Source organism: Pseudophryne corroboree, chromosome 1, assembly GCF_028390025.1.
Source record: "Pseudophryne corroboree isolate aPseCor3 chromosome 1, aPseCor3.hap2, whole genome shotgun sequence".
NCBI classification, from domain to species: domain Eukaryota; kingdom Metazoa; phylum Chordata; class Amphibia; order Anura; family Myobatrachidae; genus Pseudophryne; species Pseudophryne corroboree.
In genome coordinates, this window is record NC_086444.1 from 1,178,266,514 (window position 1) to 1,178,279,856 (window position 13,343).

The window sequence follows — 13,343 nt, forward strand, 5'->3', positions numbered from 1 at the left end:
TTTTAATAATATATTTCCCTCAGACTCCTCGGGGTCGCAAAAATTTTATTTTGCCCAGTTACTACTCCCTGATATCGACACGAATACTATTTCTTATGTCGACCATGATGTTTCCTGATTAGATCCTCAACATCGGCATTCAGTACATGTTTCATACACATTAAGAATGTATTAACGTCACTAGGGACCCTGCTGTTTCTGACAAAAAAAAAAAAAAAAAAATATATATATATATATATATATATATATATATATATATATATATATATGTGTGTGTGTGTATATGTGTATTTAAATGTGTATATTCATATTAAAATTTATAATGAATGCTGAAGTAAAGTTATTCCTTCTCATGTGCTGGCCGCTCTGTTGAAAAAGTCTAGCTCATCCCTGACAAGATGGTTTCGAATCCTCACGAGGAGTCCGGGAGTTTATTCTTTTCCCGCCGTGGAAAGAATAAAGTGAGAGTCAACCCCTGTTCTGCACGGGGCCCTGTCACAAAGGATCGTATACAGGAAGCTAAGTGATATTTTAATTATATGCTTTGATTATATTTGCATTACATGCGCATGAGGGAGTGCTTGTATTCAGAAATGGTCAGTTACCTTGTCATCCGATATAATTACCCTGGGGAGAGATGGGATACTCCTTAAGTTGGGTCATATCTAAAACATTGCAGCATGCTGCTGTGCGACTACAAGAGGTATGGGACTCTTTGGTTCACGTTCCAATTCCATGGCGGTCTCGGCTAGGAGGGCGTTGTGGATTCACCAATGGAATGCTGAGGGTGACTCCGAGAAGTACTGGAGTATCTTCCCTATGAAGGTGAAACCTGGTTTGGGAATGGCTTTGTTATGTTGCTCTAGGCAGTTACCACTGGTAAGTCTACCTTCTTGAGCTATGTTCTCTCACAACGGTTGGTGACGCATTTTTGTAGGATGCAGTCATTTCGACTGGATGGATACTGTTTTTCCCCTTCTTTGCAGGTAGAGGAAGGTAAAAAGGTAAAAGGTCAACCACCTATTCAAGTTTGCAGAAGTAGAAATCATCCTCTGTTTATACCACATCCACCGCATGTCGCTGAGTCTATCTTGCGGGAGCCCACACCGGTGGGGCTACGTCTAATACTCTTCAGTCAGTCCTGGAATGGACATGGACCAGTGAGTTAAGAATAGAGTCCCAAGGGGGACATACTGGAGTGTCCAGATAATTCCCCTCATTGATTTTTCAATATGCGACGCCGTACAAGAGTTGGGTCAGAATCAGGATTTTTGCCTGCTGTCCCTGTCACAAAAAAAAAAAAAAGCGGTTATTCAAGCTTTTTCGTGCTTCTGAGCCCAGACCGCTCGGTCAAAACAATTCCAAAAAATTTCTACTTAAGAAATTGAACTACAAGATGTACAAGATGGAATCTCTCAGGGCAGGGATCTCCAATCTGTTAAAGGAGAAAGAGGTTTTAAGTACGGTTTCTTCCGCGTTAGGCTTACCTGGGTTTGCTATTCAGGATTGTCATTGCCAGTTCACCGGAGTGATGGCAGTATGATGGTTTTCCTTCGATAGTAAAAGCCATGATTATTCTGTACTAGCACGCTCTCCTGACTACGGCGAGGTTAAGAAACAAGTGGTGCAAGTCGTTGTTTTTCTCTGACAGTTCTTCAACACAGTGGTTGGCTACTGAACTTGCCAGAATCACTGTTGATCCCAACGACACGGTTGTCGGAGTTGGGAATAGGGTTAGATACAGAACTGTTGAGAGTTTGTTTTTTCCAGTGGAAAGAGATCTGAGGATCCAGAGTCGGATCAGATTTGCAACAGTGTAAACCCATCAATACATTCCGTTGATGAAGAACATGGTTGCGGCCTACGAGGCCATTCGGTGAGCAGGTTACATGCCAGAGTGGTTTTAGTGGGACCAGTTGGACATGTGGTCCGGGTCTCACCTGCACATGCACCGGAAAATAATCTTATTTTCCAGGACCAGGATATCTCTCCTGTGGTGTCTTCACAGTTCTCACCTCCTAGAGGGACGAAGGTTCGGGATCCAGGATTAGATCCTGGTGTCCATGGATACAAGTCTCCGTGGCTGGGGAGCAGTCTTTCCAGGGGAAGAATTTCCAGGGTAAAAAGGTCAAGCCGGGGAGCTTGTCTGCAATAAGCATTCTGGAATTAAGAGCTATTTACAACGGAACATCTTCTTCGCGATCTGCCCGTCTTAATTCAGTCGGACAACTTAACAGCAGTGGCGTAAGTAAACCGCTAGGGCGGAACAAAGAGCAAAGCGGCAATAGCAGAAGCCACAAAAGTTTTCCACTCGGCGGAAAGGCATGTACACGTTCGGTTAGCGGTCTTCATTCCGGGTGTAGACAACTGAGAAACAGACTTCCTCAGCAGACACGATCTCCATCCAGGAGAGTGGGGTCTTCATCAATAGGTTTTCACAGAAGTAACAAGTCTTTGGGGAATTCCTCAAATAGACATGATGGCGTCTCGTCTCAACAAGAAACTTCAGGGATATTGTTCCAGGTCAAGGGACCCTCAAGCAATAGCGCTGGACGCCCTCGTGACACCGTGGGTGTTTCAGTCGGTCTATGTGTTCCCTCCACTTCCACTCTTTCCGAAGGTGATAAAAGTCATAAGAAAGAACAAAGGTTCAGGCGATCCTCATTGTTCCGGTCTAGCCAAGGAGGGCTTGGTATCCAGAGCTTCAAAAATTACTCCTAGAAGATCCCTGGGCTCTTCTTCTACGAAAGGACCTGTTACAGCAAGGACCGTGCGTGTATCAAGACTTACCCGCGGCTGCGTTTGGACGGCATGGCGGTTGAACGCCATATCCTAGCCCGAAAGGGTATTCCCAGTGAAGTCATTCCCACACTGCTTCAGGCTAGGAAAGAAGTAACGGTGAAGCTTTACCACCGTTTTTGGAGGAACTATGTGTCTTGGTGTGAATCAAATAAGGCTCCTACTGAAAAATTTCAGCTGGGGCGTTTGCTCCATTTTTTGCAAGCAGGTATGTATGCGGGCCTAAAGTTAGGCTCCGTTAATGTACAAATTTCGGCCTTATCTATTTTCTTTAAGAAAGAATTGGCCTCCCTTCCAGAAGTTCAGACCTTCGTGAAGGGCGTGCTGCACATCCAACCTCCCTTTGTGCCCCTGGTGGCACCATGGGATCTTAATGTGGTGTTGCAGTTCCTGCAATTCTCATTGGTTCGAACCTTTACATAAGGTTGAGTTGAAATTCCTTACTTGGAAAGTGGTCATGCTGTTGGCCTTGGCATCCGCAAGGCGGGTGTCTGAATTGGCGGCTTTGTCTCACAAAAGCCCCTATTTAATCTTCCATGCAGATAGAGCGGAGTTGAGAACTCGTCAGCAACTCGTCAGCAATTTCTGCCAAAAGTGGTTTCATCGTTTCACGTAAACCAGCCTGTTGTGGTGCCAGTGGCTACTGACGCCTTGGCGAAATCGAAGTCTCTCTCGTAAGTCTATGTCGCCAGAACGGCTCAGATTAGGAAAACAGAGGCTCTGTTTGTCCTGTGGGCTCCCAACAAGATTGGGGCTCCTGCTTCCAAGCAGACTATTGCATGCTGGATCTGTAATACGATTCAGCAGGCTCATTCTACGGCAGGTTTGCCGTTGCCAAAATCAGTGAAGGCCCATTCTACCAGAAAGGTGGGCTCATCCTGGGCGGCTGCCCTGGGGATCTCGGCATTACAAATCTGCCGAGTACCTTCTTGGTCGGGTTCAAACACCTTTGCGAAGTTTTACAAGTTTGATACCCTGGCTGATGAGGACCGCTTGTTGGGTCAAATCGGTGCTGCAGAGTCATCCGCACTCTCCCGTCTGTTCTAGAGCTTTGGTATAATCCTCATGGTTCTTGAAGCATCCCCAGCATCCTCTAGGACGTATGAGAAAATAGGATTTTAATACCTACCGGTAAATCCTTTTCTCTTAATCCGTAGAGGATGCTGGGCGCCCGTCCCAGTGCGGACTCTATCTGCAGTCATTGGGTATGTTTACACATGGTGTGTTGTGGTTAAGTCAGCCTGTTGCTGACGTTATTCCGACCATAACATTCGTTATGCTGTTACTGGTTGTGTTTACACACATAGGTTGTGTTACGTTTTATATCAGCATATTGCTGCATATTCTTCATGCCGTTGGCTGGTGTTCTATTGAATGCCATGTTCTGCGGCATACTGGAGGTGTGAGCTGGTAAAATGCTCACCGTGGTTTAACAATAAATTCTTTCCTCGAAATGTCCGTCTCCCTGGGCACAGTTCCTATAACTGAAGTCTGGAGGAGGGGCATAGAGGGAGGAGCCAGTTCACACCCCTTTTAAAGTCTTAAAGTGCCCATGTCTCCTGCGGATCCCGTCTATACCACATGATTCTTGAAGCATCCCCAGCATCCTCTACGGACTAAGAGAGAAGGATTTAGGTATTAAAATCCTATTTTTGTTGCTTAACCAGCAGTACAAGAGTCCCCACTGCTGCTTGTTTTCAGCTCCTTTTTCTTAGTGCATATATCTCCCCTCCATCACATGTAAACTCAAAGGAAAAGGATTTAGTGCAACACCATCAGACGATTAAAACACACCTTAATAACTCATTACACTTATATTTAGAAAGTGCAAAAGCGCTTATAATAAATCTCCACAGTAATGGGATCAGGACTCTCACTAGACAGGGAAAAGTACCACCAGATCCATAGAACATGCAGTCTTGATCCACGTCTGCAGATGTACACATGAGAGTGCCAGCAGTCCCTCTTGGAGTCACCAACAAAGCCACCTACATCACTGTAAGGGTCCTTCTTCAGAAGCATCGTTACTTCCTCTATACTATTGTGCGTGTTTTAAGGTTTGGTGAACCTTGGTAGTCACCCGGGCTGTAGCAAAAGGCTTATTGCGCAAATAAGGGATTCCTTTCTATATTGCTTAATCAGCAGTAAACTAATGCTGCTTTCAGATCGCAAATGCCGGATCCTACCCGGTAAGAGAAACGTGTCCTTACCAGGTGGGATCCGGCATTTGCTCTCCTCTGCTGGCTTTCCGACCCGGCAATATACCGGGTTTTTTGCCATAGCAGCGGGGGGCGCAGCAGGGGCGGGGGTGGAGGCGGCGCTGGGAGATGAGCTCATCTCCTGCGCCGCCTCTCCCTATGCTGTGATTGGGAGCCGTGTCGCATCGACGCAGCTCCCATTCACACTGCACCTGACCCGGTATTCAACCCTGTAATGACCCTTCTTTTTAACCGGGTTGAATTACCGGGTCAGGCGACCCGCTAATTCGGCAACGGCGCTTTCACATCGCACACTGACCCGTTTCGACACAGCAATATGCCGTGTCGATACCGGGTTATTTGTGCGATGTGAAAGGGGTATTAGGGGCATATTCAGAATCACGTGGCTAATTGTCGGCTTGTGCGTTAAGCCCGGTGAGTGCACCGTTCTCGCAGCCTCAGGAGCTGCACACTGCTGCTTGTGGCGGGGCAGTGACATGATGTGAGGAGGGGAATGGAGGCAGCAGGAAGCCACAGACTGACAGTCATACAGTGAAAGGTGCAGGGTCTCCAGCAGCACAGGGTATATCAGGAGATGAGTGATGTGTCATTGAGCAGGTGCAAGTGGCCACAGACTGAGAATTATATAGTGGAAGGAGCACGGTCACCCAGCAGCACAGAGTATATCAGGAGATGAGTGATGTATCGGTGAGGACAGGGCTGCATGTGGCAGTGACATGATGTGAGGAGGGGAATGGAGGCAGCAGGAAGCCACAGACTGAGAGTTATACAGTGCAAGGTGCAGGGTCTCCAGCAGCACAGGGTATATCAGGAGATGAGTGATGTGTCATTGAGCAGGTGCAGGTGGCCACCGACTGAGAATTATATAGTGGAAGGAGCACGGTCACCCAGCAGCACAGAGTATATCAGGAGATGAGTGATGTATCGGTGAGGACAGGGCTGCATGTGGCAGTGACATGATGTGAGGAGGGGAATGGAGGCAGCAGGAAGCCACAGACTGAGAGTTATACAGTGAAAGGAGCAGGGTCTCCAGCAGCACAGAGTATATCAGGAGATGAGTGATGTGTCGGTGAGGACAGGGCGGCATGTGACAGGGGCAGTGTTATGATGTGAGGAGGGGAATGGAGGCAGCAGGAAGTCACAGACTGAGAGTTATATCTGTTGTTACATTACTGGTTATGCAATCTTATTACTAACATTCTGTTTGTGTTTTTCAGAGCACGTTCTATGGCAGATTTCGTCACTTTCTGGAAATCATTGACCCGCGCACCCTTTTTGTGACAGAGGTATTGCAGTATTGTTATATATACAGTATAAATGGGAAGTAGTAGTAAAGATGAAGGGCCTGATTTAGAGTCATACACATTTTGCACCCTGAAAGTACATAGTAAAATCAGGTCGCAAAAATACTTCTTTACATGTATTTGACTGTTGGATCTCATGTACCTGAAGGTATAACCTACTGGGGACGCTGTAGTTTTTCTGCATCAGGCAAATGAATACACAAAGGTTGCATTACCCTATTTATATGCAGTACGATGTAATGACGTATACTACATATATGTGTGCTTTCCATTTGGGCTGATGCAGTTACAGGACTAGGGACTTGAGAATACAGTATAAGCTGATAAGGCTGCACAGATGTGATGTGTTCCTGTTCACAAATCCTTATGGTGGGAAGGGGTGGACGGGATGGGGACTTTTTTATGTTTGGATATGTGTATCCGCATCCATGTGTAATTGGTGCCTCCCCTGTTCTGCCTACTCATGTGTGAGTAGTTCTTTGCGTAAAATATGCCAGAATCTGGATACGGATGCCTTTGTTTGATTGGCTCCCATACGCAGTATGGAAATGCATATATTGCCCAATAAAATAAGTGTACGTGAAACTGGGGTTCCAGTCACTGGGGTCATCAGTGTCTACAGTCAAGAGGGTGACCTCATATGGTCGACATTCAATAGGTTGACATGGTCAAAAGGTCAACAGGTAAAAGGTCAACTGTGTCTAAGGTCAACTGGTTTAGAAGGTCTACATGACAATTGTCGACACACAAATGGTCGACACAGGTTTTTTTCCTACTTTTTGTTTATTGTGTACAACTCTTGCTTCATTTACCATCCACGTGTACTACGATTGATAATAGTAACCTGCCTGAAGCGTGGCGAGCCTTGCGAGAGTACACGTTTCGCTAGTTGTAGTCACATGATGAAACAGACAGAGTGACACCCCAAAAATTTAAAAAACAACTTGTGTTGACCATTTTTGTGTCAACTGCTTGCATGTCGACCTTTTGATCCTGTCAAGCTTTTGTACCTGTTGGCCTTAGACACTGTTGACTTTTTGACCCTGTCAACCTTTTGCACGTCGACTGTATGGGGAGGACCTATTATTGTTTATCTATTGTTCCACACTTGTGAAACTGTCACTAACATAGCGTGCCGCAGCTTATAGGCGGTATTCATATGATATATCACGCCCAATCTCTTTTGTAAAGTGATTCCCATTATCGCGCATATTGCGCCCATAGTAATATTGCGCCCATAGTAATCGGGTTTAGTTGCGTAAAGGGCTGGGCACCCTCTGTGGGCACCCCCGGGGGTAGCGAGCTGAAATGATTATACCACGCCCGTCAGCAGAAACAGAATGGGTGTGAAAGGGGGTGAAAAGAATTGAATACCGCCCTATGTGTCCTGTCAGTACATAGATACAGGATCGGTAGTCAGAGCGCGTGTATTCCCTGTGACGGCCTCCGAGACCGCAGAACGTACAGACGGAGCCTACACCTATCAGCGTGCCTTCTGCCTCTTCCGTAAAATGTGTGATGGTAAAATCATTGGAATTATTATTATAATTGAAGTTTATTTAAGCTCCACCAGGGAAACCAAGTGGGTGCAGCAGATATTTCTAACGGGGTTAATTTATTCTATGTGACATTGACTGAGACAGACTGTTAACACACAGCTGGGAACTTTTCATTAAGGAAAGCAGGGCGCTCCTCAATAATGTGACGGCAATGTGGAAACGGACACAATGGGAACATGAAACGTACAATAATTGCACTGATTGGCACCACAGGAGAATTTTATTCTGCCTTTATTACTTACACATAGGGCTTCTGCTTGTGTGATTGCGCAGTCAGATGAGCGAGTGCAGTGTCCTCAAGAGAAGAATGATTGTGTGTGTGGCAGAGGGACAGAAGCGTGAGGACAGAGGGGTGTGAGAGTGGGAGACAGAGGGCAGTAAGTGGGCAGGGATGGAATAGGGCAGTGTGGGTATAGGACAGAGGGGTGTGAGAGGGGGTGGTAGTGGACAGTAAGTGGGCAGGGATGGAATAGGGCAGTGTGTGTATAGGACAGAGGGGTGTGAGAGGGGCAGGTAGTGGACAGTAAGTGGGCAGGTATGGAATAGGGCAGTGTGTGTATAGGACACAGGGGTGTGAGAGGGGGTGGTAGTGGACAGTAAGTGGGCAGGGATGGAATAGGGCAGTGTGTGTTTAGGACAGAGGGGTGTGAGAGGGGGTGGTAGTGGACAGTAAGTGGGCAGAGATGGAATAGGGCAGTGTGGGTATAGGACAGAGGGGTGTGAGAGTGGGAGACAGAGGACAGTAAGTGTACAGGGATGGAATAGGGCACTGTGTGTATAGGACAGAGGGGTGTGAGAGGGGCAGGTAGAGGACAGTAAGTGGACAGGGATGGAATAGGGCAATGTGTGTATAGGACAGAGGGGTGTGAGTGGGGCAAGTAGAGGACAGTAAGTGTACAGGGATGGAATAGGGCACTGTGTGTATAGGGCAGAGGGGTGTGAGAGGGGCAGGTAGAGGACAGTAAGTGGGTAGGGATGGAATACGGCAGCATGTGTATAGGACAGAGGGGTGTGAGAGGGGCAGGTAGAGGATGGTAAGTGGACAGGGATGGAATACGGCAGCATGTGTATTGGACAGAGGGGTGTGAGAGGGGCAGGTAGAGGACGGTAAGTGGACAGGGATGGAATAGGGCAGTGTGTGTATAGGACAGAGGGGTGTGAGAGGGGCAGGTAGAGGACAGTAAGTGGACAGGGATGGAGCAGGCAGTGTGTGTATAGGACAGAGGGGTGTGAGAGGGGGTGGTAGTGGACAGTAAGTGGGCAGGGATGGAATAGGGCAGTGTGTGTATAGGACAGAGGGGTGTGAGAGGGGCAGGTAGTGGACAGTAAGTGGGCAGGGATGGAATAGGGCAGTGTGTGTATAGGACAGAGGGGTGTGAGAGGGGGTGGTAGTGGACAGTAAGTGGGCAGGGATGGAATAGGGCAGTGTGTGTATAGGACAGAGGGGTGTGAGAGGGGGTGGTAGTGGACAGTAAGTGGGCAGGGATGGAGTAGGCAGTGTGGGTATAGGACAGAGGGGTGTGAGAGGGGGTGGTAGTGGACAGTAAGTGGGCAGGGATGGAATAGAGCAGTGTGTGTATAGGACAGAGGGGTGTGAGAGGGGCAGGTAGAGGACAGTAAGTGGGCAGGGATGGAATAGGGCAGTGTGTGTATAGGACAGAGGGGTGTGAGAGGGGGTGGTAGTGGACAGTAAGTGGGCAGGGATGGAGTAGGCAGTGTGGGTATAGGACAGAGGGGTGTGAGAGGGGCAGGTAGAGGACAGTAAGTGGACAGGGATGGAGTAGGCAGTGTGTGTATAGGACAGAGGGGTGTGAGAGTGGGAGACAGAGGGCAGTAAGTGGGCAGGGATGGAATAGGGCAGTGTGGGTATAGGACAGAGGGGTGTGAGAGGGGGAGGTAGTGGACAGTAAGTGGGCAGGGATGGAATAGGGCAGTGTGTGTATAGGATAGAGGGGTGTGAGAGGGGGAGGCAGAGGGCAGTAAGTGGGCAGGGATGGAATAGGGCAGTGTGTGTATAGGACAGAGGGGTGTGAGAGGGGCAGGTAGTGGACAGTAAGTGGGCAGGGATGGAATAGGGCAGTGTGTGTATAGGACAGGGGTGTGAGAGGGGGTGGTAGTGGACAGTAAGTGGGCAGGGATGGAATAGGGCAGTGTGTGTATAGGACAGAGGGGTGTGAGAGGGGGAGGCAGAGGGCAGTAAGTGGGCAGGGATGGAATAGGGCAGTGTGTGTATAGGACAGAGGGGTGTGAGAGGGGCAGGTAGAGGACAGTAAGTGGGCAGGGATGGTATAGGGCAGTGTGTGTATAGGACAGAGGGGTGTGAGAGGGGCAGGTAGAGGATGGTAAGTGGACAGGGATGGAATAGGGCAGTGTGTGTATAGGACAGAGGGATGTGAGTGGGGCAGGTAGAGGATGGTAAGTGGACAGGGATGGAATACGGCAGCATGTGTATAGGACAGAGGGGTATGAGAGGGGCAGGTAGAGGACAGTAAGTGGGTAGGGATGGAATAAGGCAGTGTGTGTATAGGACAGAGGGGTGTGAGAGGGGCAGGTAGAGGACAGTAAGTGGACAGGGATGGAATAGGGCAATGTGTGTATAGGACAGAGGGGTGTGAGTGGGGCAGGTAGAGGATGGTAAGTGGACAGGGATGGAATAGGGCAGTGTGTGTATAGGACAGAGGGGTGTGAGAGGGGCAGGTAGAGGATGGTAAGTGGACAGGGATGGAATACGGCAGCATGTGTATAGGACAGAGGGGTATGAGAGGGGCAGGTAGAGGACAGTAAGTGGGTAGGGATGGAATAAGGCAGTGTGTGTATAGGACAGAGGGGTGTGAGAGGGGCAGGTAGAGGACAGTAAGTGGACAGGGATGGAATAGGGCAATGTGTGTATAGGACAGAGGGGTGTGAGTGGGGCAGGTAGAGGATGGTAAGTGGACAGGGATGGAATAGGGCAGTGTGTGTATAGGACAGAGGGGTGTGAGAGGGGCAGGTAGAGGATGGTAAGTGGCAAGGGATGGAATACGGCAGCATGTGTATAGGACAGAGGGGTGTGAGAGGGGCAGGTAGAGGACAGTAAGTGGACAGGGATGGAATAGGGCACTGTGTGTATAGGACAGAGGGGTGTGAGAGGGGCAGGTAGAGGATGGTAAGTGGACAGGGATGGAATAGGGCAGTGTGTGTATAGGACAGAGGGGTGTGAGAGTGGGAGACAGAGGGCAGTAAGTGGGCAGGGATGGAATAGGGCAGTGTGGGTATAGGACAGAGGGGTGTGAGAGGGGGTGGTAGTGGACAGTAAGTGGGCAGGTATGGAATAGGCAGTGTGTGTATAGGACAGAGGGGTGTGAGAGTGGGAGACAGCAGGCAGTAAGTGGGCAGGGATGGAATAGGGCAGTGTGGGTATAGGACAGAGGGGTGTGAGAGGGGCAGGTAGAGGACGGTAAGTGAACAGGGATGGAATACGGCAGCATGTGTATAGGACAGAGGGGTGTGAGAGGGGCAGGTAGAGGATGGTAAGTGGACAGGGATGGAATACGGCAGCATGTGTATAGGACAGAGGGGTGTGAGAGGGGCAGGTAGAGGACGGTAAGTGGACAGGGATGGAATAGGGCAGTGTGTGTATAGGACAGAGGGGTGTGAGAGGGGCAGGTAGAGGATGGTAAGTGGACAGGGATGGAATACGGCAGCATGTGTATAGGACAGAGGGGTGTGAGAGGGGCAGGTAGAGGATGGTAAGTGGACAGGGATGGAATACGGCAGCATGTGTATAGGACGGAGGGGTATGAGAGGGGCAGGTAGAGGACGGTAAGTGGACAGGGATGGAATAGGGCAGTGTGTGTATAGGACAGAGGGGTATGAGAGGGGCAGGTAGAGGACAGTAAGTGGACAGGGATGGAATAGGGCAGTGTGGGTATAGGACAGAGGGGTGTGAGAGGGGGAGGTAGTGGACAGTAAGTGGGCAGGGATGGAATAGGGCAGTGTGTGTATAGGATAGAGGGGTGTGAGAGGGGGAGGCAGAGGGCAGTAAGTGGGCAGGGATGGAATAGGGCAGTGTGTGTATAGGACAGAGGGGTGTGAGAGGGGCAGGTAGTGGACAGTAAGTGGGCAGGGATGGAATAGGGCAGTGTGTGTATAGGACAGGGGTGTGAGAGGGGGTGGTAGTGGACAGTAAGTGGGCAGGGATGGAATAGGGCAGTGTGTGTATAGGACAGAGGGGTGTGAGAGGGGGAGGCAGAGGGCAGTAAGTGGGCAGGGATGGAATAGGGCAGTGTGTGTATAGGACAGAGGGGTGTGAGAGGGGCAGGTAGAGGACAGTAAGTGGGCAGGGATGGTATAGGGCAGTGTGTGTATAGGACAGAGGGGTGTGAGAGGGGCAGGTAGAGGATGGTAAGTGGACAGGGATGGAATAGGGCAGTGTGTGTATAGGACAGAGGGATGTGAGTGGGGCAGGTAGAGGATGGTAAGTGGACAGGGATGGAATACGGCAGCATGTGTATAGGACAGAGGGGTATGAGAGGGGCAGGTAGAGGACAGTAAGTGGGTAGGGATGGAATAAGGCAGTGTGTGTATAGGACAGAGGGGTGTGAGAGGGGCAGGTAGAGGACAGTAAGTGGACAGGGATGGAATAGGGCAATGTGTGTATAGGACAGAGGGGTGTGAGTGGGGCAGGTAGAGGATGGTAAGTGGACAGGGATGGAATAGGGCAGTGTGTGTATAGGACAGAGGGGTGTGAGAGGGGCAGGTAGAGGATGGTAAGTGGACAGGGATGGAATACGGCAGCATGTGTATAGGACAGAGGGGTATGAGAGGGGCAGGTAGAGGACAGTAAGTGGGTAGGGATGGAATAAGGCAGTGTGTGTATAGGACAGAGGGGTGTGAGAGGGGCAGGTAGAGGACAGTAAGTGGACAGGGATGGAATAGGGCAATGTGTGTATAGGACAGAGGGGTGTGAGTGGGGCAGGTAGAGGATGGTAAGTGGACAGGGATGGAATAGGGCAGTGTGTGTATAGGACAGAGGGGTGTGAGAGGGGCAGGTAGAGGATGGTAAGTGGCAAGGGATGGAATACGGCAGCATGTGTATAGGACAGAGGGGTGTGAGAGGGGCAGGTAGAGGACAGTAAGTGGACAGGGATGGAATAGGGCACTGTGTGTATAGGACAGAGGGGTGTGAGAGGGGCAGGTAGAGGATGGTAAGTGGACAGGGATGGAATAGGGCAGTGTGTGTATAGGACAGAGGGGTGTGAGAGTGGGAGACAGAGGGCAGTAAGTGGGCAGGGATGGAATAGGGCAGTGTGGGTATAGGACAGAGGGGTGTGAGAGGGGGTGGTAGTGGACAGTAAGTGGGCAGGTTTGGAATAGGCAGTGTGTGTATAGGACAGAGGGGTGTGAGAGTGGGAGACAGCAGGCAGTAAGTGGGCAGGGATGGAATAGGGCAGTGTGGGTATAGGACAGAGGGGTGTGAGAGG

At 49.7% G+C, this 13,343-nt stretch overlaps 1 protein-coding gene across 2 annotated transcripts in view; it reads left to right on the forward strand.

Annotated features, from left to right (window-relative positions):
- Nucleotides 1-13,343, forward strand: part of SFXN5 (sideroflexin 5) — a 439,382-nt gene that overhangs the window by 21,013 nt on the left and 405,026 nt on the right. For both annotated transcript variants that reach the window (XM_063925240.1, XM_063925244.1), the window contains exon 2: nucleotides 6,236-6,304. In XM_063925240.1, the coding sequence (XP_063781310.1) occupies nucleotides 6,236-6,304 (69 nt within the window). The remainder of the gene's footprint in view (nucleotides 1-6,235; nucleotides 6,305-13,343) is intronic.